General features: G+C 38.8%; 1 protein-coding gene across 1 annotated transcript in view; it reads right to left on the bottom strand.

Moving 5' to 3' along the window:
* Nucleotides 1–447: 447 nt before the first annotated feature.
* The window catches only part of NEK11 (NIMA related kinase 11), a 101,238-nt gene continuing 74,581 nt past the window's right edge, over nt 448–27,104 (bottom strand). Inside the window, exons 14-16 of the mRNA XM_086741593.1 lie at nt 24,189–24,249; nt 18,982–19,078; nt 448–1,531 (exon numbers count right to left, since the gene is read on the bottom strand). Of these exons, the coding sequence (XP_086597719.1) occupies nt 1,327–1,531; nt 18,982–19,078; nt 24,189–24,249 (363 nt within the window). The 3' untranslated portion in view covers nt 448–1,326. The remainder of the gene's footprint in view (nt 1,532–18,981; nt 19,079–24,188; nt 24,250–27,104) is intronic.

The following is a 27,104-nucleotide window of genomic DNA, read 5'->3' as shown; positions in this document are numbered from 1 at the left end:
AACATCATAGTGGATTTTAGCCTCCAATTTGTAACACTGTGTATTCTGAATAAAAGGTGAAATCAGACATGCCAGAATCTCCTGTTACTTTGAGTTGGAAGTATAATGCCACATCTTCTGTAGCTGGGCACATCCTTTGCTTCCTCAGTTTGTGTTGCTGCTGAGATAGATTTAAGATGGCTCTACTCACCTTTCCCTTTGAGTCTCTTAAAGCATATCACAAAGATTGATCCGTAGCACTGCTTAATTTACTATCAATACCAGTATCCGTAGCTGTAAATAACTCATCTCAAGTCAAAAGCAATTTTTTTTTATATTCATATCATAAATTTATTTTAATTTATTTTATTCAGTCCCTGAGTCCTTTAAGAATTGTGGCACAAAAGCAGGAAACATAAAGATTAGGATAATGGTTCGACGCCTAAAATTAATTTGGTCCACAATTCATTTGAGATTCTTTTATAGATTGTACCACTTTATTGTCTTTTAGTATTTTACACAGATGGATGAAGGAGCTCAGAATGCAGAATACAGAAGGAAGAGGTAGAAGGAAAACATCAGGTGTATAATCAGAGCATGATATGTAGTTGAAATCAGCAAAAGTGTGATGCATATGAAGAAGGGAGCATAAACACTAAGAAAAAACACTGACAGTAACCATGTGAAAACAAAAAAAAAAAATCAGTTTATTGTTCCATCTGTGTACAATGAATTTGATCCAAAACTCTCAGAAGTTGTTGTAAGGGTTCCTATCCAACATACTCAGCTATAGCTCAGGCCTCATGTCTATGTCTCTATACATACACACATGTACAGTGTATGGCCAGACATCTTTCTGCCTCTATGGATATACATAACTACCTCTGTGTATGTGAGCACGCATATATGTATAAAATATACACATATGCATGTATTTTCACAGTTCTTTTGAAAGTCACACAGATTAAATTCAGTCCTTTTGAACAATGAGTAATAATAAGACAACTAGTGGTTGAGTAACCATACATATACATGTATGTTTAAGAGCAAATCTGCCAAAGTACAAAAAAAAAATGGGCTTAAATGTCATGAGGACCAGTTAGCGCAGGAATGAACAGCAGCTGGAGTCTAATCCTGCACCATTTCCATCAGAGGCAGCTTTGCCAGCGATGCTCTGAGTGCAGGACTGATGGCTGGCCAAGGCCCAGGAGAACACCTCTCTATAAAGTACTATGCTACTTTCAGCAGTTTCCTCCAAATACCTCCTGTACTTGCTTGCTGGCCTGAAGAAGGCAGCTCAGCACCTTTGCTCCTCCTTGCCATTTCCAACACTGTTACCAACACAGTTTATAGCTGAAGACGTGCTTCTGAAGCCTGTAGCTGCTCCTCAAAGTACAGAAGCTGGTCCACTTCAAAGCAATCGCTTGCCCTAGAAACCAGTTTCTCCAGATGTCTCCGGATCTCCTCCTCACTGGCATTCTGCCGTCTCGCTCGCTTGAGATAGCTGTACACAGCCTCAAATGCTTCCATTCCTAGCGTCCCAATGGCAGATCTGGGGATAAATATTACATAAAGTCAAGTAAAAGTTAATTCATATTATATATTAATACAAGCAATAAGTAGAACTGATTTTTTTTTCTAAATGTTGTAGCTACCTTTGATTAAAATGACACAATGATGCACATTACTTGTCTGGTAGTACAAGGAACTAAAGTCTCCTTGGGAATTTCTCTATGATTGTTTGTTATACAAAGAGCCCAGAAGCCATAGTGAAGGCATGGGAAGCATGACCGTCATCATTGTTACAAACCAAGTCTCCTCATACCGAATCTGACATACTGTTTTCTCTACAGTAAGCCCAGTATATACACCTGTATTACTGCCTCCGGATTTCATCAAACCAAAAGAAGCAACCCCAGACAGCCATGCATCCGTGGCATTTTATGTGAACAAACCTATTTCAGGATTCATTGTTTTATTTTAGCTTCTATCAAATAACAAGGAAAGCATTGCACAAGCTCAGCATGAGCTAACTGTCACTTTTTCCTTTACCTACAGCACTTTCCTTTTACAAGAAGACAGATCTGTAATTCACCAACAAAGAATACATTCACAGGATCTTAATGTTGATTTTTTAAAAAGATCCATTTGCAAACTGCAAGACAATGAACAGCACTATTTTTCTCTAGAGGCAAACGTCTTTAAATTCATGTATCATAAGCCACAGGTAACACAAAATTTTCCACTCAGTGATGGTTTCATAATATTTTGATAAAAATATCGGAGTAATTTGCCTTCAGCATATCAGAAACAATCTGACTGCTCTGCAGATGTCTGCCACAGGGTTTGTGTTGTTTTCTTTCACTAAACTTTTATACGTTAGAGCAGTTGAGATTTGATGGTCTTTTAGTGTCAGACTTGCACATTTTAGCAGTGATGATGCCCTTCACTTAGTTAGAAAGTGTGCTGGACTAATTGGGATCACCTTACAGGAACACCTAAAAATGTCTTATTTCAGTTACGCAAAGTTTTAGTAAGCAGCCTTTCCTCTTACTAGCATTTTGCTAGGATTTCGAGAGTATTTAGGTGGGACAATCATTCCTTTTTCAGGAGATCCATCCTGGCATGAAAGCCTCTTCAGTAAAGCTTCCCAGCATATCTGGATAAGGTTTCTCTGACAAACTTTCTTTCCATACTAAAATAAACTAATGGTATCTGAGATTCTAATGCTCTCACATATATCTCCAGCATTACACATACTGTGTCTCTAGCATGTTAAAAGATTTGATGCCTTTGCACTTTGCTTGGTGGTAATTCTTTTAGACAAAAAGGAGGTACTAAGGAAGCGAACCGCGGGGAGCAGGCAGGTTTCATGGCCCGCGCCCGGGGCGGAGAGCGGTAGGGAGCCGGGACACGCTCAGCTCGTGGCCACACCAAGGATCGCCCTTTCTGAGCTGTACAGGAGTAGGGAAAGGGATCAGAGTTGTCTCTTGGTGCCACCATTAAAGCTTAGCACTCTAATACTCTGCGTGTGGGTTCAGAGGGAGAACGCACAAGACTTCCCAATGCCAGTTTAAACATAAATCCCTCCATTCTTAAAAAAAAAAATTGCAAAGAATTTTACTTTGTTTCTCAAATTTCATTTGATATTCAAGCATACAATTTCCTCAGCAATACAGAAACACTTCATTAGCATGTAAGAGACTTCTGAAAAATCCTGTTGGTGTATATAGTAGGATCTACTGCTGGTAAAAATGGACAATACACCTAATATGGGGGTTTTTTTTCCCCTAAAGGATATCCTATATGACTGCTCTGATATCAAAAGGAGGCAACATTTCTCACATCACGCCTGCTCCTCGCTTTTCTGCAGCTGGGTCATGCCCAGCTGTGATCCCCCTTCAGCTATACATTACCCCTCCTGCTGGCTCCTGACACAGAGGCAGATTGGGAACCTGGGGCTGAGAAAGCCAGGACCCGGGATCAGAAGCCCTGGCGCCAAGCTGGAATCTCTGCAGGTCCAGACCTGACTCAGTCCTGCTGGCCATAACTAGAAACTGTCCTTTTTTCCTACCAACAGTGCTTTTTAGGGGAAAAGTAAAACTTTTGGAAGTTATTAATTTTCAGACACTGGAAATGTAGGGCTAAATAGAATAGGGATTTTTTTTTTTTTTTTTAGCAAATAACATACATTTCTTCATAAAACTTCACACAAAATATCACAGTATTTCTTTCCGAAGGTTAAAAATGAATACATGAGAAGCTATTTTGAAATCACTGCAACTTCATCAATGCCTTTACTGATTCCTTTCTCCCTCTTAGACAAGTATGTTTAATTTTTTTTTCAATCCTGTCTGTTTAAAGATGAAAAATTAAGCAAACACGTACCTCAGGAGTATTGCCTCTACTAATAAATGTGACCTGCAGACTTGAATCATTTCAGTTAAGCTTGGCAGAGCATGCAAATCAGCTAATCAGTATAATAGCTGATACAACAGAATTAGGGGAAAAGAGTTCCTAGTTTGAAAATTAAGGGGTAGGTAACAAAAATTATAACCTGCTTTTACAAAAGAAGACATCAGGCTCTGTTTGAACTTAAGAGCTGCACTAATGTGAGTCTTCTACTGTACCATGCATTTTCTGTGACGGAGGCAGAAATGTGGGATCTAAGACAGTAAATATCATATAGATGTTACTGAGTGAATCTATCATCCTGATGGAAGGAGGAGGGAAGTGACTTGCTGGAAGGTGAGGTTTGCCTATTGTGGCCCTGATCCTGTGCTGGGGGATAGTTTTCCATCCCTGTGAAGTCCTACAGAGGCACAATTACGTATTTTGCACTGCCCTTCTGTTTACAGCTGCTTCTATTTCACATGAAACCTGGGAGATCTGCATTTACAGTTTTGAAATGGATGAAAGCCTTACCATGAATGTGCTCTGAGAACAAGCACAGAGCTCCCATTTGCATTTCTATTTGGCCTTTTCTTCTGATTTACTGGCATTTCCTCTCTTTGTGTTATCTTATAGCCCACTCACCTACAAACTCACTATTTTCCCCCGAGAAATGAGCCATCACCACTTTGTCAGCCAAGACTACACAGCAAAGGGGATACTTGACATCTGGGATTTCATTACTCTGACAAGCTCTGTGGGCCGGAACCCCATCCCACACTGCCCTAAATTGTTTTTCACTATATTGAAATCAAAGGAGTTACATCAGGCTCTACCAACCAAGGGTCTGACCCAGGATAATATACACCACTGTGCTTAAATGTCATAGCTCAGATTGTTCTTTCTTTTGTTTCCCTGTGGTACAAAGGCCTGGGTTTACAGAGGGATTCATTGCTGGGATTTGAGCACTGTGTTTCCTAACTTTCAAGCACCTTTTTCATGCAATGAAATTAACAGCTCTGCAGTTGAACTCTTAAGTTTCCTCTGTAATGCAGGCACCCCAAAAAGGCATCCACCCAAATCAACAGCCCACCCCAACTGAAGAAAGGCATATCCTAAATCTGACACCTGTCTGGCTTTAGTAAAGTTGGGAATCCCCTCTCTCCACCCAAGACTTGCAGCAATTCAACATCACCACACAAGCACCCAGTTGTCCCCTTTTATCCTCCAGCCCATGGTTAGAGCCATTACCCAGACAGTTGGAAACCTGGGGGTAAAAGGAGATTCAAACCCACACCTCCCAGAGCACCTCCCAGCACCCTTCAGATCAGGGGATGAAGGACTCTTCTTCACCTTCGTTCTAGTTTGTATGAAAGCAGAAATATTGGACCAGAAGAGAATGAGCAATGATGGAGGGTAACTCTGGATAGACTGAGGACCAAGCCCTCCTGGCTGCAGAGAGCAGTCCCAACGCATAGGGCTGAGGGCCTCCATAGCCTGGACGCATGCTGTGACCACCAGCCTACTGACTGGACAGCAAATATTACCAGTTCGCACAGTGTCATCCATGGAAGATGTGGTTTGAAATAAAATACCTCTCACTTCCACCTTTGGGCAGCACACAATCCATGCCTAGAGAAAATTAACTGGAACAAGTCCCAAAGGCAGACAAGTTATCTGATTTGTGGATAATGATGGGGCTTTGGGCAGGAGATAGGAACTTGGTTCTGTCAAGGGTAAGGTGCTTCTGAGTGTGTGAGAAGCAATATGAATATCAGCAAAATCATAGGCACTTACTGCTTTGACTCACTGTCAGCATTAGAGGGGAGCTAAGCAGGAGCCTTGAGAACTGCAATTTTATACACATTTTCAGCGTGCCTGAAAATGTTCCAAGTCATTTAGTGGATCTGGGCCTAAATGAATTTATCAGGCTATCTGGTGATTTGCAGTTGATTTCCTATGCATCAGTGCAAAATTACTAAAATTTGACAGTATAATAATGTTGTGTTCTCAACTAGCTGAGGAAGTTGTAAATCTTTCCCCGGGTGAACAAAGAATTTTCTATTATTCTGCAGGTTTTTATTTTGACTATTCTGCTACTAGCTACGTATTAACATTTCCTTTCCAGTCTGAAGATCAATTACAATACACCTACCTTTATGCAGCACTGACAAAAGCCACAAAACAAGATTAATGCTTAAGTTTGCGCTCCTCCGTGGGCGTTAGCAGCTGGGTTAATATCTCTCAACAGCTTGTCACTGCCTGCCTTGAAGGATAACTATGACACAAATCAGCAGCTAAGCGGGTTTTCAGCTTCTCACTTTCAAATGTCATTCGGTATGATAGCAACAATCATTTAAAACCATCCTGCTCTCCCTCGTCCACCCCCAAAGGGAAGCGGCACTTTTTGCTGGCAAACACCCGGTTTTCACTGGTGCCTCCGGGGAGCTGCGGTGCGGTCCATGCTGGGGAGTAAGGAGAGGCTCCGCAGCTGCCGAGACACCCCGCTCTGCACGAGCCACCACCGAGTACACCATGAAAGTCCCTCTGGATCTCCCATCAGCCATAACATCTCACCTCTGCCATAGCAGGCAGCAAACACACGACTCCTAAGACAACCACAGAAAATTCAGTCATTTCAAAATACTAACGTTATTCACGGCTACCTCTACGTAAACCTTAAAAAAGAAAATTTCTGTACATGGAATATCCATTCCAGTGGGCATTAATTTATCCTTTCGGATGCAGCCAGGCTGCCTGCATCCTACACTAACAAGCATATTGTAAAGTAGGAGGCAAATCTGCCATGATTAGGGCTCACGGGGCATAAAAGCAAGTGCAAGGATCTTTGAAAGAATAATTTCAGCAGATTTCACTAAATTCTGTTCTGTATAGCTCAAGTGTATCCCTATGGAGTCCAGCAGTATTACTTAGGTTTCCCATCAATACATCCAACTTCAATTTGTCCCTGAACATGCTATTTCTAACCATTTATTTATTAACCTTATATTTCTCTTTAAAACACAGTACAATTGTGCCACTTTGGAGCTCACATAAATCCTGGTGAAAAAGATTGTTACATTTATCTCCTGAAATGGCTCTGCAAAAGAATCAGGAAATTACATATCTTTGATCTCATACAAAATATTGTTTTCTAACTGTACCAGAAAATCTTAGGATATCTTCTACAGCATCTCATGGTTCAGTAAACAAACAGGTTTATCTCAGTTACAACACAAAAGGTCCCTTTCCTCTGAAGTTATCTTCCTGTCATTCTGTATGTTGGTATTTCTGACTATGAATGATTAAAACTTCTCTGAAACTTGAAAGAAACTGCTCTGGGTTCAAAACTGCATTTGCAGCAAAGCTTGTCTGTTGCTCTATAAAGACCCTTTGAGATCTGCTAGGAGAAGTGCATTGTAAGTTCCATAATTTATTTTTTTTAGGAACTTATTTCTAAAGGTAGGGCAATACCTTTCTAGTTCTGACAGCTGTTCAATCTTGGGAATGTGAAAAGTATGGCAAAGATTAAGAAAATGGCTTTTTTTTTTTTTAAAAAAAAAAAAGCACAAATTGCAAGAATTATTATATAAAAGATAGTAAAAGAAAATCTGAATTTTAAATATTAGCCCCTACTTTCACCTTCAAGCCTCAGTGGACTTTGACTTTCATCATATTACTGCTGAATGAAAATTTCTTCACTTGAAGACACTATAATAATTTTCATAATTCATCCTTAATTACTTCACAATTTCTGAATTAAAGCACCTTAATTTGATTGCAAACAAAACTCTCTGATGTCCTACTTCAAAGACTAGCAAAATCTAAAGCATATTTAGGACATGTTTTCCCATGAGTTAAGCAGGATCTTATTATTAAAAGCTGTAGATACACAGTTGAAGAAATATCAACAATAACATTCTCCATGCATCTAATTTTCTGGGATAAATGAATTTGTAAAATAGTAATTGAAGCTGACATCTGCTCTTGGATGAAGCGTGAATTAGAATTTAGAGCTGCTAGTTGAATTCTAGCTACTACTAATTTAGAATATAGTTTGTCATAAGAGCAAATATTTTTTTTAATTTTTCCCATAGGAAAAAAAAACAAGTCACAACAAAACATGGTCAGTTAAATCAAACCTGAATATTGCAATTTTTTAAATCTTTACTATATTAACAAATTTACCACTAATACTTAATATGAGAGAGGAAACGAGGTTGCTCTCAGAGCTATTCTTCAGCAGGCAAGACAGGTGAAAATTACACTGCTTAGTGCACATGAAGAATTATCTGAAACACACTTCCCCAGGATGCAGTGCCTTTATACACACTCTGAGATTGATTAGCCTTGCTAAAATTATTGTAAACAACATCCTGGTTTTTAACAGTGTCATGGTGTATGATGAGTCTTTGAAAAGTCACCAGTTTAACTCATTCAGCACCACTGATCAAGATCAAGAAAAAAATTCAAAGCACATTTAATATATACCTGATGCCATCTACTTTGTTTATCGATGCATTTGTTTTAGACAGATCTATCTAAAGAGCAGCACAATATACTGCTGCTTCTTGAATGTGGGCATGCAAGGATACAGTAGTTATCTCTGAAAAGTCAATAATCAGATACAGTTATCAAAGAGTTTAAGAGTAGGAATATAAATCCAATTTATTTTGTTCAGTTGTGTGGTAATTCAGAATTAATGCTGATTTCCTTTTATATGGCTTGAATTTGGGGGAGGTCTATCCTGATTTCAGGTCTCGCACCAAGATGACAGTTAGAAAACTAACAATTTGCCCACCAGAGAAAGGAAAAGATACAGACTTATGCATTTCAATGAAACAATCATCAAATTACATATTTTTGGTCAGCCTGAGCATTGTCTTTAGCCATATTTTATTACATGTTAATATTGGATGTAAAACAATGCATTTCTGAGTTACCAAGAAGTCAGTCCCATCAAAAGCCTATCAACACGTCAAGCATGTCAATGGAGAGATTAATGTAATTATCTGGTATAGAGCTGGACAAATCTTGATGGAAACATCACAAACCCCCACAGTTCATTCGCTAATAAAACCTTCAGCTGGGCTTCTGTACTGTACAGCAGCAGAGGGAGATAAAGCAGCACTCAAGTGCTGAACTATGCTAAATAACCACACGAGGTTATAATAAAAGTAGTAATTCTTTTAAGTAATCAAATCAAAAAGATTATATATGTATGTATATATGTACACATAAAAATATATATTAATACAGACATGAATAACTGTGTAAAGTTTTTGTATATCGAACATTTGGGCTTAGTTCACATCTATATCCACTAGAAGGGACCTGACGGTAGGTGGATTAAGAACATAACTTCTTTCAGGTCCTTTTCCACATCTGTAGCCCTGGAAAAAGTTCATGGCACAAAACATGATTAAGACCAATTCATGTTCTGACAGAGCAATACCATACCACACCATACTGCAGAGGAAGAAAGATCTATGATTTTCAGAAAGGCCTAGAAAGGTTTATGCATTCAGCTTCTCCTGGCTCTTCATCAAAACAAGACAAGCTTTACAGAGCTATTTAGGTATTTAAAGACACAGATAAGAGGTCTAGTCCTTTTATTCTTTTCCTAAAGAATAAACATTTAATACCTAAACACTTTTCAAAATAGGACCCTGGTCATTCCTCTGTCTCAAATTTCTTGGAAAATCAAATAATACTGCCTCTAGCTGCCTGAAAATATGGCATATAAAAGACTAACGAAGATTTCTATTAACATTTACAGAATCATAACAATCATAATACAGTACCTAAATTATTTGTTTCCGTTAGTAGATTCACAGAGATAAAACCCAAGCTTGCTTTGAAACATGACCGAATTGGAAAAATTACCATTAAGCTAAAGTGTATTTTATCAATACTCAGCTCTTCTCTTCAGGATCAAAATTATTTTTCTGCAAAAAAGAAGTTAATGGAATGACATGTTTAAGGTGTTACTTTAAAATTAAGAACAAGGTTAGGCCTTACAAGTACCAGTATCCTCGGGTTTTGTCCCAGTCTCTGGCCATGTCTGGTTACTGTAAACATTGTATAGTTGGTTTGGTATCTCCAAACACTGAAGCCCAACAACTCATGAAAATAAACAGCTCAGCAATGAGGTTCACTGCAGAAGAAGACAGGCCAGTGACACAGCCACCTCCAACGCTGCTGCACACTCAAAAGTGGTGGCTGCTCCCTTTGGAGTGGTGGCAAATGCCGTGGGTTTGGTCTGCTAATCTCTCCTTCACACAAAATAGTTTGCAGGTTGCCCAGGTCTCTGATGTTTTACCCCATGGGCTATTTCACATGATACCAACTCTGCATTGCTCACCTCCTTCCACGTGGGGAATATGGGATGTGTGCCTTAATGACTCACATATACAAAAGAAAGAAATCACCATGTGATGACGGAGAAAAAAACATGGTGAAGGAAAGGAGGAAAAGTACAGATTTTTCATACAGACAAGTACAATATTAGAGCAGCAAGCAGATGAAGACAGAAGCAACATGGGAAATGGTAAATATCAGTAGCCCTGGCAAGGGTTTGGTGAATGCCCTTTGTGTATTCCCTACCTATATTTCTCCCATGTGCCTCTGTAAATCTCCCAATGCTGCATCTAGTAAACACTGTCAAGATTCTTCAAGTGGTTTTGTATTGAAAACAGACTATACAATTAATGTCGTGTGAAAGCATTCTCACATTTGCAAACTATTGACAAAATGAAGGCACTAGAAAACTCAATCTATGTATTATATATGCGCAGCATGAGAAACTAGGGAAATCATGCTTTTGTGCAAAACAAAAAGATGTATTAGTCTAATTCTCCTAATGTTTTGAGTGTTTGGGGATATTTGACATTTTAAAATAAGTGAGTCTATACTTAAAATGTTATGTGTTTTGTTACTGAATAAAAACTCTCTAGTGCTAAAGCAATTATGATGTTACTGTCCACTTCCTAAAAAATCCTTTAAAATTCAGGAAAAAGAAGGGCTCATGAATCTACGACATACAGCTCAGTAGAGAAGCTGAAAAAGTCTGAGTTTTCCTTACATATCTAAGTAAATTCACAAAATCTTATACTGTGAGGTTTGAGCTTGAGGTTCAAGTAACATGCAAAATGAGCACTAGGATGAGCATCCCAAGAAAATACATCAAAGTTGAATTGCACCCTTTTATATGTTAGCTAATAGATACACTCACTCTAGCTACTGATTTTACTCACTTTATTCACTCCAAAGTGCTAAGTAATGCTGCTAAGAACTGCTGAAGTGATGGTGTGGCAGGTGACATACTCTTCCCATCCCCAGATGCCAGATGGAGAGGAGAAGTATAAGCTCCTCAAACAATCTACGACTTGCAAGAAATACAAGTACAGGCAGAAGCAAAGCGAATGGTCACCCAGCCTAACTTTATACACTGACCTTAGCTGGCTGCCACCTTCGGCAGCAGCATGAGGGAAACAAAACTCTTACAGGTAAATTCAGAATAGGAGCCTAAAACATGCGCTCTGAACTATCCTGTGTCTTTCCACAAAGAGGGCCCAGAGAAGTTCATAGGCACCTAGGAAAGGTTGCTAGAATCGGGCTGTGTGAACATCTTCCTGTACAACTACTTCATTCAATGCCTGATTCAGCCAGGTAGCTGAATATTTGTGCCACCGTAAGCACCTGTTGTCTTTCTGAAGACAACAGACTACTTGTGTTTAACGTTATGTCCATGCTGAAGTATTTTGCTGAAATGGGGCCTCAATCTTTGGCATCTTTACAAAGACGACAAATGAAGCATCTAAACATCAGTATTTGTGGCCAGCTTTACACTGAGATACAGCAAATAACCTAGTATTGATTCAATTTAGGCTACATAGCTGGGGGCTTCAAACTGGAGACTACTTCAGAGAAGCCAACACGTTCTGTATTTCAGACTGGTTGAAAATCCAAGAACATTTGAATTAGTGACCTGGGACTTTAATATGTAATTCCATTTTCCATATTCATCGTGGTTGAACAATACATACACACTGTTTTCAAAAGCAAACAAAAAAAAATATATGTAAAACATACTGTTGTCGCCAAATACCTTTCAGTAGCAGCTGTTCAATTGCTACATTGCTCGTAGCTGGCAGGGCAGCACATGAAGATCTATATAATCAGCACGCTCCCGTCTAACAATTAAATTATGGACCACTTGCAACCTTCGCTGGGCTCAGGCATATTGGAATTGCTTGCGAAGAATAAGAGAGGCCCTAAAGCTGAACAGCCACTAAAATTGAAGGCAAACAGCTGTGAAACTCTAAGCACATTGAATGAATACCCTTGACAATTTTAAAGATATCATAATTTCCACCTCATACATACAGAACTTCTGTCCCATTACAGCAGGGAAACAGATTCAACCTGCAAGTATGAAACCTAAGGTTTGTTAATTCAGTTGCCACTGCTTTCTGTGTGATTCTGCACTAATTAGGCGGAAAAGGAGAAGCCACTAGTAATGAGCCATTTCTGGAGAAAACCGGATCTTATCAAGTATTTTCATTCACTTGTTGTATGGAAGCTAGGCAAGGTCTGAATTAATACATGGGATTTTCCAAGATTCACACCTCTCTCCACCTACCACGCTAATCTTGAAGATGTAGTTTGATGCATCTGAATACCCGGGATCACAACTGTTCCTGATGTAAGGATGAAATGCTATGTGCATAAAGTCTGAACGAGAACCAGGATAGTACCCTAGAGAAGCCTTGAAGATTAGGACCCCATGAGGAATTGAGCAGTAGCTTTTAAACTATCATCAGGAAGATATTCACAGGATAACCATCTCCAGAGTGCCTCAGTCCTTTTGGAAGAGAGTGGAACTTTGACTCTTTGGGTGCTCTGAGATTTTGTCTAGTTTTCCCTTCCTGGATTATAACAGTCTGAACCACATAGCTAAGGAAGGCAGAAACAGATGGCCAAGACAACAAAAGAGGCAGCCAGATCTTGCTGTGGAAGGGGCAACAGTATGGACAATGGGAAGAAGATGAATGAAGACCCACAGAAAATGCCTGGGGAGTTAGACCATCAGCTCCAGCTTCAGCCTTGAGGGGGGACTACTACGTCTGCCACAGAGGACTCCTACACTCCTGGAAAGTACTCACTGCCTCGCTTATCTTCATTTCTTCTTAGGCAGGAAAAGCCCAGGATTCATTCACTCCCACTTCCTCTCTCTGTTGTTGCTTTGGGACAACAACGCCGCACAAGCTGGGAGTGTTCACTCACTTCCCCCTGACAGGAGCTGAGAACCAAGTTCCCAGCTTGGTCATGTAAAAGTGGGTTCAACTCCATGTTCTCGGTTAGTTTTACTGCATTCTCACTTCACTTGCTTCTAAAGCAAACAGCAAAACTGAAATACTTCAGACCTTGAAATCTGGGTCTGGAAGGTAAGTATGCGATTATCTTGAAAGAGATTAACAGTAAAAGAAAAAAAAACTCATTGGCTAAGATGTTTAATGTGTTCCTGTAGTGAGCTCATTTGCTCTTAAACAATTAAGAGATGGAGAATGGCCTTTAAGAAGGAGGTATGAGAACGATTGTGACAAGGAAGATGAATATGTAAGTAATATTTTGGCTTAGCCCATGACAATCAAAAAGCTACAGTTATGATATAAGATGTCTTGGGATCAGCAGACAGGAATTACTAGCAGAAAATTGAGTGCTGAATAGAGGCATGTATAAGAGGAAACTTCATGCTCAAAAACATTCCAGGTTCAATACTCTCAAGAATAATGTCCTCTGTTCTTCTGCAAAAAACAGTCATAGCTCAGAGAGTGTCAATAAACTTCCTTACCACGTCTCTTGTCTGTGAGAAGATATCTTATTCCTCATGCATGTTTACATCATGACACCTTCAATATGACAGTCAATGGCAACTAGAAGGTCACTGAGAATTTTTTTTATGGAAATTAAAAAACCCAATTAGCTTTTCTATATTTGTTGCTTTTGTCTTCACCTAAAGTTGCCCTCGATGTCAATAAGAAAACCAGTTTCAGAAGGCTCAGAGCCGGCCCGTAGGAAGGTCCACAAACATCTAATAAAATACTAAATCAAATAATCAGTTTCTTTACTGCAGTCATTAAAAAATGTGCAAACATAATTGTACAAAAAGTCTTCTATACCTTAGGTATTTTTAGAACTACTTATCTTAAATAATATCCAGGGTCTATTCAAAGACTTCAGTATGACCTTTCTTCCTGAATTTTTAAGATAAACTGTACATTCGATGGCAACATCACAAGCACAAGAAGCATATATGCACACTGCTCATGAGTCTAAACGATTAGTGTCATGAGCATTCATAGGAACAGAATAAAAATAGCACCAAATGCCTTTTCTCCGTGACTTCTGAAAGACGACTTTACTTACACTCAGCAGGTGATGATGAAGTCCTTTGCCTGATCATGGTATGCTGCTGTGTGTAAGACTTCAGGGACTGACTAAGAGGTGCTTACTGCTGTGCTAAAGGATTTTAATTTACTTAAAATCTGGGGCATAAAAGCCTTTTCCTTTTACTGACATACATTTTATTGAATTCTAAACTGCATATTAAAGTTCATGGCTATTAAAATGACTCACTGTATATATTCATGGATAACTCCACAAAGGAGCACAGAACACTCTGTACTAAGGTTTTTTTTCCTCATTTCGTACATTTTCGTTTCTCTTTACATTTTCAGGAAAGAGAGAACAAGATACAGATTCTATTCCATAGCTATTCCTTTATTCAAAAACTAGTTTTACTCTGTTAAACACAAATCGTGATTTTACAAAGCCAAGAAATGAATTTTGACTATAGTGCTGAAGAGGCTTCAAGGAGAAGCCTCCATGCCCTGGACTTCTGGGATACAAATACGACATAATATAGGGAGGTGGAATTGTGAATATAGCCAACTGCACCAAACCCCCTAATAAGGCTTGTTCTTTTCCACAAACTTCTGCACACACTTGCCTTATTTCTCACCTTTCCTTTTCCATTTTAGGTCATGAAACCCTGCACAGACTTGCGATGTCAAGCATGCATCATCATAAGACTTTCCACAGGCTTCTGTGCTTCTGCCAGGTTCTTCATTGTGGTCAAATTGTCACTGAGGTGGTCAAAAACTTGGAAAGAAGGGCCTCAGAATAAGATGGAGCAAGCTGAAAAGAAGCTGAAAATCTTTTTCAGCTAGAGAACTAAACAAGTTGGGTCTGTCTCTTTTAATGTAGATTTTTACCTCTTTAGCCTCTTACAATGCGCAGTGCCAAAACTTCTGACATCTTGTAAAGAAGACTTTGACAAACTGTATAGAGCTCAGGGGAACAAAGGGGAATAGATGGTATAGCAATTTGATCTGATTGTGGAAAAAAAAAAAAAGCTTTAGCTTGAGGAGTTGTTTCTGAAGACCAGCGTAGTTCTTTTCTGAGACACACCGTTACAACGTCTCTAGAGGGCAGGATTGGTGGAACTGACATCAGTTTTTCCTCATGCACACCTCTGGTGAAGATAATTTGGCTTTGGATAGCATATGAGAGTAGAGCTTTTCAGACTGAGGCATGTACCAAGTTACTCAGTACCATAGATGGGAACCACAATGAGAATTAGATGGTGGCCACGACAGAAAATAACAAGAAACAGCTTCTCTTGTTTCCTGCATCCAACATGATTCCTCAGCCTAAAATCCCAATATGGGGAATACAAGTCACACAACTCTAATTTATATATTTGCTTGACTTCCCACTGTTAACATGCAAGGCTGGGAAGGAGATAAACTTTGAGGCAGTTAGATCAAGAAATAAAGATTTTTTTTTTTTATCAACACTGCAGAAGATCCCAGTATCAAAATGCTTAGTACTGAAGTAGAAGTTTTTGTGGAGAGAATGAACTCCACTTCAAAGGTAAAGTTAAATCTCTGCTGCTATAAACTTTATAATGAATACTGATACCAAGTATAACAAACTAGAAATTGCTGTCACTGAACTGGGCGATTTTATCATGACTTTTACTGAGAGGACAGTAATTCAAAATGCTGGAACAGAGTGCAATGGGTATTGGAAAGAAGATGCCAGGGAAAATACTCAGGGACTGTAGTGAAGAAAGGTGATGACTGAATCATAAACACTATCAGGCTGTCTATAGGTTAATTCCTGAGCGTTTTTTTACTTAAAAGAGAGAACAAAGGACTCCTACCCACCATTTTCAATAACATCCATGGCTTCCTTCTACATTCCTGTAAGGACTTTTAGCAAAACTTCCCTCTCACATGAATACAGGTATAAAGCCCTGCACAAGAATACAGTAGAAGCTACCTAAATTGGCGCTCTGACAAACAGCAAGTCTCTCTACTGTCAAAGAACGCATTCAGTGCGGCACACTGCGATGACTCAAGCAACAAGCACATCACATCTTGTCAAGCAACTGTCCTGCTGCAGCTGTTTGCAAGCCCACATCACTCACACGTGTCAATTAAAAATGCCTAAAAGGCCTTTTTGCTGTTACAGTCTCCATTATTTTACATGAACTTGCCATTTTTTCAGAACAAATGAAAGACTTTCTTTCATTGTTACTTGTAATGTGTAGGCACAATGCTTACTTTCTGAGCAATTCATGACATGAGAGTCTCCTTCATCAGAATCTATTACTGCTAGCATCTGAAAATGGCCCCAATCTGAAAGCTTCTTACTTCTGTTTCTATAGTGACTTGCTACCTAGACAGATTTCAATGCACTTCCATTTTGTCTCCACTGCTATCCTTTTCTGTTTCCTCATCAGAACTCCAGCTACTCAGGTTTTTTAAGACAAAAAACCCCACATTCTCTCTTTCATTAGAAGCTGTCAACTGTAAGACCCCACCATAAATGTGTGGCTTCCTAAGTAAAATTGAATAGCATTAGATTAAATTATATTAGCCTTGCCTAAGCAGCACTGGATGAAGTATATCACATCACATGAAGTCTGCTGAGGGATGAGTTGAGGGATAAGCAGAGCAGCTGAGGCTTCGTGCATCATTCTCCAGCCAGATGTTCTTCCTTCTTGCCACTGAAAACTCCCCCACTGTGCTCTGTGTGCAGATTGGCCACGTGTAAGACTTTGCAGAGATCTCCTTGTGTATGGAGTATGCTCACTCACTTGTTTCTTAACACCATAACTTCCAAGCAATTAACATACTAACTCAACTTTTACATATTCAGAAAACGACAAGGTCACAGTATGCTTAGGAGAGAGGGCAACAACCTGCATAAATATATTGATAAACTTCTTTAAAATAGCTATTATAGTGCATAAAAGGAGAGCTGTACCTTTATTTACCAAAAAAAAAAAACCCCCAAAAAACCTCAAAACATACTCCTCCCTCCCCAGTTTGTTCTCTTAATTAATGAAACTTGAAAATTGTTCATGGGTGTGGTCTGCTGAAAGCTCTTAAGGTGCCAGTTGGATTGGTCTTTTGCCCTACAGATCAAGCTGACTGTTCTCATTCAGGAATTAAATGACTAGGAAAGTGTTCCAAAACCACAAAGTCCAATGCATTAAATGTCAATTACAGCAGTTAATCAGGCTTTCAATGAACATATCATAGACTCATAGAATAGTTTGGGTTGGAAGGGACCTTTAAAGGTCATCTAGTCCAACCCTCCTGCAAGAAGCTGGGACATCTCCAACCAGATCAGGTTGCTCAGATCCTCATCCAGCCTGGCCTTGAATGTTTCCAGGGATGGGGCATCCACCATCTCTCCGGGCAACCTCTTCCAGTGCTTCACCACCCTCATTGTAAAAAATTTCTTCCTTATATCAAGTCTGAATCTACCTCCTTCTATTTTGAAACCATTACCCCTTGTCCTATCACAACAGGCCCTGATAAAGAGTTTCTCCTCATCTTTCCTATAAGCCCCCTTTAGGTACTGGAAGGCTGCTAAAAGGTCTCCCCGGAGCCTCCTGTTCTGCAGGCTGAACAGCCCCAAATCTCTCAGCCTGTCCTCATAGGAGAGGTGCTCCAGCCCTCTTATCATCTTTGTGATTCTCTGGATCTGCTCCAAGAGGTCCACGTCCTTCTCATGTTAGGGGCTCCAGAGCTGGACGCAGTATGCCTGGTAATTCCCTTGAGTACACAGTGCATTTGGCGCTGTAGTTAGTTTCAAACGGTGATTGGCATCAACGTTGTTGTGGTTGCATTGATTTTCTTTAGGGGATTCACTTAAATAAGTACTAGTATTAACTGTTTGAACTTACTTGTATTCTGATAGCATCCACCATATTGCTGGCACTACCCACTCACACAAGAGAAAACTGCCCTTTTTAAAGAATTTACAACCTGAGATCAGTTGAATGTTGCAACACTGCAAAGAAAATTTGAGTTCAGAAATAATACATAGCATTATGATCAGTACCTAATTTAGAGCACAAAAAAAAATCTTGGAAGGCCAGAAATTACTGAATCAAGATAAAGGCTCACGATACATTAACCAGTACATTTTAGAAAGGAAACACAGATCTTTGTTTTATTAAGACACTGAAATATTTATTAATAAAGCTGTAGGTTCAATGATGCTGAAAGCTATTAGACAATGAGCTTCAAAGGGAGCTGCACATGTGAATTCCTGTCTCATTTGAAAATCTCAGCCAACAGCAATCATGTTTGGTTTAAATCATCATATCATCATGGGAAACAAATCCATTAGTCTTTCGTTCCAGGCAAGAATGAAGTGTGGCTGAGGGAGAAAACGTGGTGGGAACATGGATATCTGCAGGTGATTCATGGGCATGTGCTGAGCTAAGAAAGAAAGCAAAGTTCAGAATGACACCAACAGCAGTGAAGGCAATCTAGATCCTGGAAGGATGACAGTGATTGTGCAGATTACAAGAAAACAATCAGAAGTGACAGTCAACCTTCGTCCTCTGTGGAGGCAAGTAGGAATCCAGTCTGTAAAGAATAACTTATCATCCACTTCTTTTTGTTGAAGGGATTTTTTTGGGTGGGGTAAAAACACATGGCTTGCTTTGCTGTGTCCTGCAGTTTTTTCAAATCCATCCTCTTTGCCTGAATCTTGGTAACATATAGATATGCTACTTACTCCCTCATGCGTTTCAGTCTGGTCTCGGCCATAGTGCTGTTGAGAGCTCTGAATCCCTGGGGCGTCCCTGGAGACACTCCGGTGACAGTCCCTGAGCCTACAAATCAATGCACAGACACATAACCTTATTCATCTTCATACCCTGAGCTCTACTGCAGAGTCAAGGGCAGTCAGAAGGAGAAAGACTATTCCTGTTTCTCACAAGGTAGTGCCACATTAATTAAAGATGAACTAGATTATTAAATGCACATTAAGGGCAACTCCTTTTGGAGGGACAAGTAGCTTTGTAGCTTAAAGGCACCAGAATTGTAACAACAACTTTCCTTCTGTGTAGCATACAGGGAATTACATTAGAACACAAAGCACAATCACTTGAGGAATTGCTGGAACAGTTAAATATTCAAGAAAATGAAATTTGCTTAGACAATATCTATTTTCCTCCATTGTTCTTCTGCTTAATTATAAGAGCAAGAACTTTTTTCCTAATAGGCAAGTCTCTGCTTTAGCTTGATCATTACCATAAACCAAAAGCATTTAACTTACGACATCACTTTCCCCTTCAGATGAAGGTACTGTTTTTATGTATGCATATATACATGTTAAAACATCTCTGCATATGTAAAAACATATATAATGTAAGAAATATACATATACACACATGCACAATCTTTCTGTTTGCAGGCCTCGTGGGCTGTTGCAATATTTAAGGACCTAATGCTCAAAGACTGCTGTGGTATTCATCCCCAGGAATACAGGAGTGCTGAATCACAGAGGACTGTTAGGGTTGTCAGCTCAAATATCCTGCAATTTCATGTTGCCATTCCATCACACAAGCCCTGCTTAGCCTAAGGAATTTGTTTATTTATTGCCCCTATTGCTCTCATTGGAAGACAATTCCAGATTCTCACTGTGACTAAAATATCTCCTCTTCCCTCTCTCTCTTCCCTTCAAAGCTTCTTTATTGACCAGTATACGCTAATTTTTCTCCTGTGCCAGTCCTTTTCTTTGGCTTACTCAGTCCCTCCCTTTTGCATACTCCTTTCATTTCTTTATAACTGGAAAAAGAGATCTTACTTCGCATTTCAGTTTGCTAAGCTGAACAAAGCAGCTATTTTAGCTTCTTCTTGCAAAATATTCAGCTTTAGGATTTCACTTCCCAACAGAGGTGAATACGGATCATGGTGGAACTACATCCTGCATAAATGTGTGGGCTGTGGCTCACAGCACCCAAGTTCTGAACAGATGCAGGAGGGCTCCATATAGCACATGAACAAGCCAAAAGTCACACAAACACGTTAACACAATGCCTTGCCTAAATGAATACACACTCCCCTCCTAGCAGGGATTTTTTAGCTTGTACTCAGCTCAGGTTTAGTTCAGGTTGCCTTAACGTTGATCACATGCAGCCAGACGAGCTTGCAGTGACCTTCCCACCTTCCAGTATAGACACCTCCAAAGAGTATTGAACGCTTCCCTGGAATCCATAATCATGGCCGTCTCAGGAGTTAGGTTCCTGCCTTACACGGTTCTAGATCTTGATTACATAAGGCTGACTACTGAGATTCCAACTTTCTGTCGTGAGGGAGCCTACTGAAGCTCTCACAATAAGTGTCTGCTGGATTCAGAGCTTTGCTGGATTCAGAAGATAGGAAGCCGGCTTGAAGAGAGATCACAGAAGAAATGTATTTCTGACTCCGTTATCTGGCTATGAACAAATGATTTGACTTTTTAAAACATTTTCCTAACTTGTCTTTACACCTAATAGCTAACAGTTGTCTGGTGCTTAAGTATTACAACTGAGGTGTAGTTAATATTGTTTAAAAGATGAAGAATGGCAAGCTCAGTCATTTGAAAAAATTACTAGCAACCAATAAATTCACCCATTGACATAAAACACATTTCCTGATAACTTTCTGTAACACTACACATGCATATCCATACATTTTTGCACAGAGTCTGTAAGCATTCAGTTACCTTAGCAGCCCTGGAAAATTCAGCTGTGCTCAGAGTGGCCCTGAGGAAACCCCAAACGCTGTATAAAGCAACGCTCATGACTTACTGGGTGGCATGCTCCTCTCTGAGTTGGCGTAGAATTAAGGTCCAGATGTGGGGCTTTGGGGCTTTGAAAGCAATAAAAAATGGAAGCCCTGAGCACTCTTAAGAAAGAGTATATTTAACCACAGGCCTCAGCTAAATTCTGGTATTACTATTATTACAGGATATATCACTGTAATAAGAGCTCAGCATACTCTTTCTGTTTAGCGGGTTCAATCTATTTATTGCTACGATATCTCCTTCTCCCCCAACATTTCGTTATTAAAGACATCCTTCTTGTTTTTTCAGGGATTCCAGGCTAAATAATTTGTACTTTGTCTACTTTCCATATTGGCAGCTGGTCAAGCAAAACTTATTCTGTACATGAAACTAGTATCTATCTTCCTCTCCATTTAATATGATTTTCTGGGTACTATGAGGCAGCTGCAGGGACTACAGATTGAAGCATGCTGCAAAGATGTGGTTAGTAATAAAAAATATGACTTCTTACTGCTAAGAGCTTTTCACTTTGCTGCTACAACAAGCCTCAAAAATTTTTCCTGGGGCGATTCATAACCCACGCCAACTTCTAGATCAAAGATATTTTCTTAGAAGCAGTTACTTGACTAATAATGTATTTTGTATGCAGTTTGCCTACCCATACATCAACACAGAACAAGGAACTATGCTTGTTCAAAAAGTGTCCCAATAACTATTTGCAATTTTTGTGCAATATATCACTCTTGATTCATTAAACAAAATCAAATTAAACAAGAGCATTGATTTTTCAAAAACATGTATTGCGGCTTTTTAAACGTATTTCAAAGACAAATACTTTCCCAGCATCTAACCCACTACTGCAGAGAGCAACAGAGGGCAAAAGGACAAAAGATCTGAGTTTATAAAAAATACAAAGTGACCCAACTGCCTCTAACCTTCTCCTCCTTTAGGCTGAGTACATTTAGCAAATTGTTAAAAACAGGTTTTCAAACTTCCTTTCATTTTGCAGTTCTTTCCTGGGGTGTTCCAAATTTTTCAAACTTTATCAGCATGGACTATGTTTTTTTCAAATATACTCGACATGGAACTGTATAACCAACCCAAAACGAATCTTGTACCACACTAAAGCACTGGTATTTACAGTGACTCAGTGGGAACTCTTGAGGAGAAAACTCAGTCACTCCAAAAGTCCTTTTACCCTTCAACACTGAGGTTTATACTAAAGAAACTCCACTTGTGGAAAACAATGCATATTTATTGCATCCACAGCCCTTGCTGACACACACACAAAAAATCTAGTTTTATTCTACTCAGATGTTCTCTAACAGCTGATTGAAATGGCACATAATTTTTTTATGATACCTATAACAATGAAAGACACTACAAGAAATTATGGCCAGGCCCTATTATTACCATGAAATCCACACTGTTTTCAGAAGCAGCCATTATAATGATATTGTAGCTCTGTAGACCAGTGATATGGTATTGCCACCATGAGTTTGCAAGGCTTCAGGCTTTGTCTGAACCTGTCTTGACCTGCCAGGAGCTTTGATTTAATTGCTTAAGCTGTAACAGCAGTTCTTCTGACAACCAGGTAGTTGTGGCTATTGAGTTTTATTTATTTTAGATTTTTTTTTTGTAGCTTAACATTGGAAGAACTTAAAATAGTAAACATTTAAACTTCCTTGGTGATACTAGCATACAATGATAAAATGGACCCTAGCAGATTTATTTTTTATTGTCATTACTTATATTTGTTTGGAACAGATCATACAAACCTAATTACTAACTCAGCTTGGAGAAAGGCTTTAAGTTTCAGCACAGACTACTCAGAGATTTTTTTATTATTAATGCACAATTTAATTCTTTAATATTACAATTTTAAAAGGGATCTTCTTGTTCTTAATACTGAAAGAAAAGGAAGAAGATAAGAGTCTCTTTAATACTAAGATTTTTCAAAAATACCACTGTTTGTCTTTGGCTAACGCTCTAGGTTATTCCCAGAACCCTCATGACAATTCCTCTCTTTCATTAAAATAACAAAATACTGAAGCATAGAGCTAAATTTTGTCCCTATTTCCACTTCTGCGAACTCACTGCAGACAATGACGATGCAAAAATATAGCCAAGTGCAGAATAAGACGACTGTGGGATCTCCATTAGTGTGAAGACAAACCAGATGTGTATGTTCCTTCCTTCAGTCCTAAGGATCTTTTTGACCCAGAAGGTGACCAGATATGATTCAGCGGCTACAAGACTGTGATGGCCACAGCTTTGATTACTCCCTTTCACCCTTTTTCTTCTTTGGTTTTTCTCTTCCTATCAGTCCATGCTCACGAGCAGGGGTGAAACAGAGCTCAGCACTAGAGGAACCTCTACAAGGAGGATTTCCCAGGCTTCCCCTAAATTCTCGTGTCAGGGCCACAAGATAATACTGAGTCGGGTTTATCCTGATTGAATAAGTGTAAATGAGGCAGCTAAACAAAACTGTGGCTCCCGTGGGAGCCTTTGGGAGCTCAGCTGGGCTTTAACGCAACCTACACACAGGCTGCTGCTGGCACAGTTCAAACTGGTGGTCTTCAAGGACTATGACTACATGAACCTCAGTAAATAGCCTTCTTTTATATAAGTTTTCTTTTTAGCTTTTAAGTAGAACACGAGAAACCAGGCTTTCAAACTCTAAATTTATAGGGAGAACTAGCAGAAGATTTTAGGATTAAATTGCAAACTTAAATTCTCAATTATTTTTCCATGCCTGTAATGAAATACTGTAAAATAAAGTAAATAATATCCAACCCTGGATCATCATTTAAAAATAATTTTAAATCTTTATGGTTAACAGTCCTAGAAACTATAAAACAACCTACATATCCTTAAATATTTTTCTCTGGAGAAAAGATGGCAGAAGCCAAGTTTTTAAAAGCTTCTGTTACACGTTCCACACTTCTAACCATCACGCTTTATGGCTCTATTATTTTCTACAGAAGCACTTAACTGTGTATGCCTTTTCTTTTGGCATATTTATAAGTCTCTGCAGTAGATTAAGGAAGCAATTTTCAAGAAGATCACATTTTTTTGAGTTATTTTGTTGCAAAATGGAAATAATTGAACTGTGATGAATATAGACTGCTAATAACTGTTGCTATTACATTTAAAGAAGATATATATCTTACCCAATGAGCTATTATTCAGGACACTCTCCAAATACTTGACCATTGCCTCGATATCACTGTCCTGTAGATAAATGAAATAAGGAATAGCATTAGTGTGAGCACAAGCTTAAATATAAACACCATGTACCAGAGGTATGATCCCACAAACATAAAGGATATCACTTACACCAACGAGCGTCAACCCTACACTACAAGGAGTCTACATTACTCAGGACTTTTTCTATGTTTTCTTCACCTAAAACACGAAGTTTGGGAATGATGTCACATGCAAACAATTATTTACTTCAGATTCCTTGCAGACCACAAGTCTGTAGAACAACCGTGCATGGAGTTTGAAGAAGATATGTTTACTGTAGAGAGTGGTGTGCAATCTCTGAAAATACATCAGCATTATATCATCGGTTAGTCCTGGAATATCTAAAACAATATTACATTGAAAAAGGCAAGTATGTACTTCTTAACTATGCCAAGATTTCTTATGCTTATGATAGCTGCACCCTGCAAATTAATACTTATGTTTCATGTAACTGCATCTATTGACATATCTAGTATCAATGACTAAGTCAAAAAATTTTAATCAAGATATTTTAGCACTTTTCTATTTCAAGTATTCTGTGACAAGACAGATGATTAACAGTTTTGCCGTGATATCTTTCATGTGAAATGCTGTTTGTGTACACAGATGAAATTTAAAGATCTGGCCATTAAGCAACGATTGTGCTCCAGGAAGTAGATCACAATTTTATTAAAGTCCAAGAGAAACCCGGACTCTGACTTTCAAGAACCTGCTGCCATATCACATTTGACAACATAGCATTTCTTGACTATTTAAAACTGAAAGTCAAAAATCAGATTTTTTTTTGCTGTAAAACTTGACAAAAATCTGTATTTTAAAAAGTACTGGGAAGCCTATGGTTTTAAAATTTAAAACATTAGAATAAAAAGAAATAATATTGACCTCAGCTCCTACAATGGACATCTGCTTTATATTTCTCTGTGGTCTTACTCAAAACTCTCATTTTAAGTTTCTCAAACTGAGGAAATGCCAGTATACACTAACAGGATAACAATAATCGTTGGCAATGACTGTTAGCTGGTGCAAGTGATGGATGCGCGTTATCTAACTTCTCATCACTCCAAGTTATTTCATGGGCTTTTGTTTGAAACAGGCTCTGCTATTTTAGCTGATGTTTGCAAGATGGGAATCAGCTTCTTGGTTGGCCATTTCCACTGATAACCCAAAGGCTCATAGGTCTGAAGGAGCTTTTTTTGCCCTTTTGAGGCAGCTTGTGGGGTCCTGGCTGGATAAAGTCAGCACCAGGGTTTCCAGTTCTGCAGCCCATCCAAAGCGCCTGCGTTACCTCAGATGACAAAATTAATCTGAACTTGCTTAACTGGGGCTTTTGCTAGTTAGCAGTAAAGTGCCCAGGAAATGCTACAGACTGCATTACATTTATGTATAAAGATATTGAATTAAGACAGACAATATTACAGATACAATTTCTCTATATTTGTATTTTAAAATGATTAAATTAACCTTTAGGACTTCACTTAAAAGTTATTAAATATTTTTCATTCAAAACTAAAATTTGATATTACTTTTCTGCTAATATAAATTAGTAATTATTTTTATTTTCATTACCACTAACAGTTAACTGAAAATCTATAGACAGACAGACAAAAACATGGTAAATGCTCACATACAATACTAATTCAATTGCTTTAATAAAACCATTTTTCTTTTTTAATGGGATAAAGACTGTAATTCCCAAACCTTTGACTTCTCACACAGGACACCATATTTACTCCAAATCTCACAGAGTTTATTTTTTTCTCATTGCATTGTAAGACAAAAGATCACCACTTTGATCACCACCAGTTTTTGAGGAAACTAGCTGGCTTAACTTGGCTATCTTGAAATAAAATTTCAATGAGAAAGAGAATGTGTTTTTCACACAGTGGTAAATAGTTGAATAAATGGTTAATCAAGTCACACTGAGGGAGAAATTGCCCATGCCTTTTCTCCACTTGAGTTTAGCAATCCAAGATTATTTTAGCTGTTTTATTTAATATGTATTTAATGTATTTCTTTAACGTTATCTTTTTTTTTTGCAGAGAAACCAAAGCTCTACAGAATAGGCAAAGGACTCTGACAGATGCACAGAAGAGAGGCACTCTTAGGTGTAAGAGCCAGCATGGATGAGTGCTTGCACATTTCAAATTCAGAACAAACCAACCCCTTTCTAACAGCAACAGGCGTGTGTTAGGAATGTGTGATAGTGGAGCATTTTTTGGGGTGACAGCACACAGCCCACCCACAGCTGCTGGAGCTATGATAACTTCTGCCAGCTGATTATCTGGCTTGACAATCTCAGAAGTGACCTGGAAATTGAAAATAGGAAGTTGACTTTGTTTTAATGAAGAGGGTGAATTTGCTATTACTGTGACTAAAAGAAAACACAAAGAACAAGGTGACAAACTGCACTAAAAAGCATCCATTAGCATCTCAGCTAAATCAAAGCAAACGAAACCTTCACTGTGTACTAATTTTTAAGATTAAACCTCTCCTAAGCTTCATTTTTTTTTTTAGAATCAGTTTCCATTCTCTTTCATGTTTTCCCCCTAATTAGAAAACATTGTTCCTAGAAAAAAAACATATGGAAAAGAGCCATTGGCTTGAAGAGAAAGAGATCTGGAAAAGTAATTGGCAAATTGCTGCTTGAAATCTGGCAATCTGCACTTCTGCTCCAAAAGAGAGGCACAGAGGACACTAAATTCCAATGCTACAACCAAGATGAGAGGTCCAGATGTGCTCAGAGTCTAAAATTGGTGGTAATTCCGCATTTGCAACCGAACAACGTAGCTGAAAACACACAGGCTGAATTTAAAGATACCAACATGGGGAAAATAGCTGTC

The sequence above is a fragment of the Chlamydotis macqueenii genome, chromosome 2 (assembly GCF_036417535.1).
Source record: "Chlamydotis macqueenii isolate bChlMac1 chromosome 2, bChlMac1.mat, whole genome shotgun sequence".
In the NCBI taxonomy this organism is placed as follows: domain Eukaryota; kingdom Metazoa; phylum Chordata; class Aves; order Otidiformes; family Otididae; genus Chlamydotis; species Chlamydotis macqueenii.
The sequence above is the reverse complement of the archived record's forward strand: the minus strand, read 5'-3'. Positions and strand labels throughout refer to the sequence as shown.